At 34.0% G+C, this 8,208-nt stretch overlaps 1 protein-coding gene across 1 annotated transcript; it reads right to left on the bottom strand.

The window, feature by feature from the left end:
• Nucleotides 1-3,173: 3,173 nt before the first annotated feature.
• FOXA1 (forkhead box A1) lies at nucleotides 3,174-7,887 on the bottom strand. Its single transcript, XM_053689606.1, has 2 exons — nucleotides 7,495-7,887; nucleotides 3,174-5,401 (listed from the first exon to the last, which is right to left on the bottom strand). Exons 1-2 carry the CDS (start codon nucleotides 7,564-7,566, stop codon nucleotides 4,178-4,180), a joined length of 1,296 nt encoding a protein of 431 aa, XP_053545581.1. The 5' UTR covers nucleotides 7,567-7,887; the 3' UTR covers nucleotides 3,174-4,177.
• Nucleotides 7,888-8,208: the final 321 nt, after the last annotated feature.

Here is an 8,208-nt window from a genome sequence, read left to right as displayed (position 1 = left end):
GACAGACAACTTTATAGACAGACAGACAAACAAAGGTGTTTTAATCCCGATGTGATTGGTTGTAATTCTTACAGCATAATATTGGGATAGTTTACTGATACTGTATATTTAGAAAGATTAACACGTTCTAATTTATGTATAATGATTTTGTCAGAGCATTTAAATCATAGATTACACTTATGTTTGTGATGGTAAAACATAAAATAATAAAATATATCTAACTAAACTATATCTAGCTAATCTATCTATCTATCTATCTATCTATCTATCTATTTATCAATCAATGAATAAATCTACCTACCTAACTGTCTGCCTAACTACCTACCTACCTGCCTATCTACCTATCTATCCATCTATTTATCTGTCTGTCTATCATCTATCTACCTATAAATCAATAAATCAGTCAATCTAAGTATCTATCTATCTATCTATCTATCTATCTATCATCTATCTATCTATCTATCTATCATCTATAATTAAAAAAGCAAAAATAGGCTGAATTCACTGAATGTGATTAGAATTCAAGCACAGTGTATTTATTAAATACTATTTTATCTCTCTATATTTATATACAGTATATCTATCTACCTACCAATCTATCAATCAATGAATCAATCAATCGACCTACCTACCTGCCTATCTACCTACCTATCTATCTACCTATCTATCATTCATCTATCTATAATTTAAATAAAAAAAAAACACATAAATAGGCTGAATTCGCTGAATGTGATTAGAACTCAAGCACAGAGTGTATTTATTAAATACTATTTTATCTTTCTATCTATGTGTGCTTGAGTGTGAGAGAGGCAGAGATTCTGATGACATTTCCCCTCTATAGGTCAAACCCTTTCTATCCCTTGTCAATTCCTTACAAACCACATCTGGCAATAAAAGAGTTAAGCGTCAGATTTAATTCTGCAAAGCCACTTTCCTCATGTTGACTTTAGGTCTACAACAGAACAAAAGACAATTTCACTTTGAAAATGACTTTTTCTATGCAGGTGCCACAATCTTTCCCTCTGATTTTTATTGCTGATTTTTTACATAAAGACCCCCCCCCCCTTTTTTTCTTTCTTTACTAAGTAGTATATATTGTTTCCTATCCATTAAATATATCGAAAAAATATAGAAATGTAAAATCTAAATTCTAAAAAAAAAAATTGGTTGTGTATGAAAAAAATAAATATATTTTCTAATGATATTGTTCACAATGCCAAAGTTATTATTAGATTTAAGAAATACGTATTTCGTCCTTATAAATACATTTTACTTTGTTCGTTATTTAGTTTAGAACTTTCAGTATTTACTTCATGTGCATTTTGTAGCTGCTTATTATTATATCGCATGTTAATAAATATACTACACATTGCAATCATATCTATGTTGTATTTCAGTGTATTAGATGACTATGATATATGCATGCATTAAATGTAACATTGTCCAAGTTGTTATTATAACAATTCTAGTTTACAGACATTAATCTCAATATCTTTTCTGGGGACTCTTGGAGATTATCCTAAATTATTACATGTAGATTGCGTGAAGTGAGTGGGATTGGAATAGATTATTATTTTACCTATTTTATTCTGATTTGTCTGCTATTTGCACCAGAAGCAAAACCCCTTTTGATTGAAAGTCACAACCTACCCTTATGCACCACTGGGGAATTGTAGGTTAATTAAGGGTTTGGCAGACAGTGCATCTTGTAACTGGGAATCATCTGGGATCACTATGTTCATTTAGTGTGAGGGTGTATGTATGTGTAAGATGTGTGTGCGTGTGCTAGTGATGTGTGTGCTAGTGATGTGTATGTGTGTGATGTGTGTGCTAGTGATGTGTGATGAGTGTGCTAGTGATGTGTGATGAGTGTGCTAGTGATGTGTATGTGTGTGATGTGTGTGTGTGTGCTAGTGATGTGTATGTGTGTGATGTGTGTGTGTGTGCTAGTGATGAGTGTGTGTGTGATGTGTGTGCATGTGTGTGCATGTGATGTGTGTGGTGTGTGCCTGCGATGTGTGTTTGATGTATGTGTATGTGGTGTGTGAGCGTGTAAGTGCTAGTGATGTGTGTGGGATGTGTGTGCTAGTGATGTGTGTGTATGTGTGTGCTAGTGATGTGTGTGTATGTGTGTGGTGTGCGTGTGATGTGTGTTTGATGTATGTGTGTGTGGTGTGTGAGCGTGTGTGTGTGCTAGTGATGTGTGTGTATGTGTGTGGTGTGCGTGTGATGTGTGTGTGATGTATGTGTGTATGTGTTTGGTGCGTGTGTATGGTGTGTATGTGTGTGGTGCGTGTGGTTTGTGTGTATGTGTTCTGTGTGTGTGTGTGTGTATGTGTGTGGTGCCTGTATGTATTAACTGCTGCAGAGACGTTTATGCCCTTTTCTCCAGGACACCAACCATCTTTTTTAATATTTAGAAAATATCTTAATTTCGGGATTATTGGACATTTGTGTGTCTGTGTGTATATATATATATATATATATATATATATACACACACACATATATATATATATATTATGAGCAAAAAAAGAAAAAACAATGACTATTGCCTTAGTTTAGGACTCATGGCCAAGTGCACCTCATGCCATTATGCCATTTATACTGAGATAAAAGTAAATCCAGCATATAATTGACTGAATCCGTTTTTAAAAACACTGGCCTGTTCTGCACAGATCATGTTTAAAGAGTCTCAAATCCTCAGTAATTGAGGTTCTCTTTTTTAAATCTGTTTATATTTCACCATTATTGTTATTATTATTATTATTTTCTTAAGATATAACAAATTATAAAATCATATTTCTATGCACAAATTCTACAGTTACATAAAGCCTTTTAAATAAAATATCTAAATTCACACACACAAATAGATGGATATATATATATATATATATATATATATATATATATATATATATATATATATATATATATATATATATATTTATATATATATATATAAAATTATACAGATATATACACACACTCATTCATGGTTGGAATCTCATTTTTCATAACACAATACACACACATTAGTAGGTTTCTGTAATATAAAGATAAATATTGTGTATTTTACTATATGTCAGAAATATATAGTAATTTGATTAAATTATGTCAGAAATCCATATATATATATATGTGTTTGGGGGGAAATAAACTCAGAAAATTCATTTAAAATCCAATCCAAAGTTGTATATTTATTTCATTTTGGTTATACCTTACTTTTTAAAAATCAGAATGCATTCAATTACAATTACATTTAAAAAAATTAAACTTGTTTGACAATTTCCAATATTCATTAAACCATTATTCTCAACCTCAACAGGAAAAAAAAACTGGTAGAAAACATGCAATAAATTAGGAACGTTTAAGAAGCCAGAAATATTCTTAAAAATAATATTAAAAAAAAATAAAAGCCCGACAAGTGTTTACGACTAGCACTGAATATTCGTGTTTGAATCCCAATGTTTGGGGGGAAGGGGGGGGGGGTACAATCGTGTTTAAGTGATGTTCGTTTACAATTAGACCCCAGGATGCAAATATTTTTTGGGGATTTTTTTTTAAATGACCTATGAAACTGATTTAACACTATATGTAAAAAAAAAATACAATAAAACAAACAAATAAAAGATTATTTTTTTAGAACATGCCTTTTATACGTCTCAAAAATGGTAACAATAAGCTCGAAAACATTAATAGCAAATGACAATTTTTTTTGAAAGGCCCAATGACAGTTTACATAAGTAACTTTTTGAACAGCACATTTCTCTTGTATAAAAACTGGAGTACATAAAAAGAAAGTGCTGAGATTTCATGAAACTTGCCTTATCATTCTGCCTGGTTTCATCAACTGAAACAAGTTTATTTGTAAACGTTTTGTTTAATTAAAGTGAAACATTGAGAGCTATATACATGATAAAAATATTTTTAAATACATACTGTGCTGCTAAGGTGAACGGTGTGGTTAATTTTACAGATAATGATCACCAAAACTGCATTTCATTCCTTGTACTTAAAAATAATAAAAAAAATAGAATACATAGCCTTCGTTTGCAATACAACATTGCGGTAACAGTCCTCATTAAAAGCATTTACATACATGCCATGCCAACAGCCAGTTGCTCATTTTCCCTTCAGTAAAATATATAATGTCCAGAGATGAAGGGGAATCAAATTATGATGTGTTTAGGACAGGTCTTGAATATACCCCTTGATAGTAGGTGGGTTCTAGTGCAGAAGGCTCAATGCTACCTCGGGAAGCCATAGAAGAGGTACCCAAGGGCATAGTTGGGAGAGATCCACTATAAGATGAATACTGCTGCAGAGCCTGTTCGTAAGCTTTGAAGTCCAGCTTGTGTTGCTGCTCAGAAGAAGACATAAGGTTGTTAATAGAAAAAGGGTGGTTGAATGCGTAATGGGGGTCTCCCTTCAAATGGAGGTGGGACTCATGGGACAAGGAGTGAGAGTTATGGGCAGGGTGAGAAGAAAGAGGTGAAGGGCCAGCTCCTGAAGCTACCTGTGATTTCATCTCTCCACTAGAACCATTGTGTTCCAAGGATTGTGGGCTACTTGAATGGTTAGACATGGAAGGACTACTGTCCATATGGTTGGACTTGCTGTGCCCTCGGTGTAAAGGTGAAGATGGACCTGAATGGTCTTTCCTGCCATCGTGGTTCCCCTTTCCTCCTTGTTGTTTTTCACATTTAAACCTCTTTTGCCTACGAAGATAGCAACCATTTTCAAACATGTTCCCGGAATCAGGGTGCAGGGTCCAGTATGAGCCTTTGCCCGGTTTGTCTGGAGACCTGGCAACTTTAACAAAACAATCGTTAAATGACAAGGAGTGTCTGATTGAATTCTGCCATCGCTGTTGGTTCTGTCTGTAGTATGGGAAGAGGTCCATGATCCACTGGTAAATCTCACTAAGGGTCAACATTTTACTGGGTGCTTGCTGAATGGCCATGGTTATCAATGAAATATAGGAGTAAGGTGGCTTGGCATGAGGGTAACTTCTCCTGAACGTTTTGGTGTCTCTGGTCCGGTTTATGTTATTTGGCGCATATCCCATGGGGCTCATGCCACTGTTCATGCTAGAATATGGGCTCAGATTGTTCATTGAGGCTTGCTGGACTGACATAGCATTCATATTGGTTGGACTTAGAGTGGTGCCCATTGGTGAGACACCTGATGTCATCCCATTCATGGTACCAGTGGATCCAGCACCCATTCCAGACATACCACCGGGACTGAGGCCTGTTCCTAGTCCAGAGTTGGCATAAGACATATTGAAGGAACCTGCTGTCATGTTGCCACTGGAACTCATCGGATTCATGGTCATGTAGGTATTCATAGATGTCAGTCCTTGTGTCATGTTACTGACTGGCACAGAGGAATAAGCCTGTGAACCCAAAACAAAAATCACAGTCACTCTCGATTCTCACTTTAATTTGAGTATAACATCATATAATTATTTTATCTCCAGACTGTTTGTCATTTGTAACTATATTCCATTAATGATATAATATTCTATTGCTGTAAAGCATCGTTATAATAGTAAGCAATGTAAGTCTTTATAAATGGTGAAGTGTTGTAATTACAAATAACTGCTAATTCTTGTCTTACAAATAAATTATTTGATTTTTTATAACAAAAATATTGACTACATTGGGGATGGCAAATAGCTAAACAGATACTTAATAATGTGCAAAAAGTTATTCCAACGGAGTTATTTCAGTTGAGCAACAATTATCTTGAAATATGAGTAACTGATTGCCCAACATACTCAACCCTTTTGTGTTCATGTGTTCAGGTAAAAATAACCGTAGAAACTAATAACTCATAGTATGTTAGAGACACTAGGTATATAAGACAGTGAAATTAAGAAAACTTTTACTTCTATACAAAGTTTGCATAGCACATGATAAACTATTCTTATTATCAAACATAAGTATATAAATTATAAATACAATTAAACTATAAATATCACACAGGTTACTTACATTTTTTTTTAAATGTTTGGAAAATCAAATTATGAGAAATGTATAACTGTACAAAGTTGGAAAAAAACACTCTTACATATTGTATTGGTAAATTTACCACACACACATAAATAAATAAATAAATATATATATATATATATATATATATATATATATATATATATATATATATATATATATATATATATATATATATATATATATATATATATATATATATATATATATACACACATACTGGCCCCTAACTTTGTAATATTATTGTATCCATATTTATATACTATTGTCCATTTCCAGACTGATGTCAAGACATCTATACACTTTCCAAACAGGATCACATTGGCAATACATACCAATAACAGGATATTAAACCCAGTAAAAATGTATGTGTGTCTATCTATCCATCTATCTATCTATCATCTATCTGTATATATATATATATATATATATATTTTATATATATATATATATATATATATATATATATATATATATATATATATATATATATATATATATATATATACATGCAATGTGCATGCATACATAATTTATCAACTGCTTTCAGTTAAATAAGACAGTGAACTAGCACATATTGTTTCATTATATCTCTCAATATGACTATGTATACAATGTAACCAGCTTAAGATAAATGTAAAACAATTGTTTTAAAGACAGACGAATTTAGCATCTAATACTCTATTGTATTATAATCGAGATATTGTTTTTTACACAAACGATTGGTTTGACTGTCCAAACGCCTCCTCACATATAGTCTAATAAGATCCCATGCAGAAGTATGGCTATTTAAGAGGGACATTAGCAGACTAGGTAAATTGAATCTTCTGCTTAAAATCACAATTTGTGTATAACTGTTCCACTAATAATAAAGCGGAGTTGTAGTACAATGTGGATTGGTGTGGATTTAATTGGATTACACACTTTATCCCTCAGGCATAAAATTAGGAACTAAAATGTATTGTGTCACCCGAGCCCTGTGTGACTTGTACAATTCAGTCTTCAAAAACTGGTAGATAGATTCTGTTTGACCCGTTGTCTGTACAGGCGATAAAAAAAACTTATATTATTATAAGAATGTGTTGTGTATTTTTAGGTGCCCATTGGATATGCAATATGTGCTGTATATAACATGTGATGATTGACACTTAGTAATCAGGATATGTTGTAAACAGGGTCCTGAACATCTCTATATATCACTTCCCTAGCTCTATCCCATGTAGAAATGAAGACCCTACAAATCTGAAGCCACTTGAGTATGTAGAGTCCCCAATAGGACATACAGAAAACTTAGAAATAGGTCAGTTTATCAACTGATTATTCAGCTTCTACTTTTTCCCTGTTGAATAATCCACCCTCTGGGCACAGAATCTTACACTCACTACTCATAGCTGGAGTTCTATGGTTCCTACAGAGTCAGAAAGAGCTGCTAGACTGGTCACTATCCCTGAGGTTCAGTCATTCTTTTGCTTACCTCCTGTGTGTCTTGGTAATAGTTGCTCCAATCTGGCGTCTCATGTCCTTCCATTTTAACAATTCCTAACATCCTGGATTCAAAGTTCCTGATAGAAACATCCAGCCCACTAGTCCAACAAGGGGAGAGGGGGAAAATACCACAGTCAGCACAGAGGAATGGAAGGACCACCGTTAGCCAGAAGTCTTGTTAGCACTTGCTTAATTCAGATGGGAACAGCAGTAGGATCTGGGGAAGTGTAGAGTGAGCTGATGTGGATCTAACGTTAGGGAAGGACCTTCCCACCTCCTCCTCTCTCCACCTCTTCACCCTCCCTCCTCAGTACGATTTCTTCATTCGCTGGGGAAAGATTGCACCTTGGAAAAAAAAGTAGAAGGACACCTGTCCTGCACCACTGGGAACAGAGACTGCAAAGGTTCTGTGTAAGGGCGGCTTCAGGTATAGAAACCTCCTGTGTAACCCTCCCAAGTCAAACACCGACCAATCCAAACACTGGCCCATAGTTACCACCTCCCCTTGTCATTCTCTTGCCAGAAAACTGCTCACAAAAGGTAAAATAACAGCTAAACTATTGTATTTAACAGCAAAACGAATTCTTAAACAACAAGTCACAAGTTTTGTTTGTATTAATGGTATTTATTTTAATTCATCTAAAAAATATGTCCTCCAAACATAATATAAGCTGTACAAAATAAAAAGCAACAGCAAACATCC

The sequence above is a fragment of the Bombina bombina genome, chromosome 1 (assembly GCF_027579735.1).
Source record: "Bombina bombina isolate aBomBom1 chromosome 1, aBomBom1.pri, whole genome shotgun sequence".
Lineage (NCBI taxonomy): Eukaryota > Metazoa > Chordata > Amphibia > Anura > Bombinatoridae > Bombina > Bombina bombina.
The sequence above is the reverse complement of the archived record's forward strand: the minus strand, read 5'-3'. Positions and strand labels throughout refer to the sequence as shown.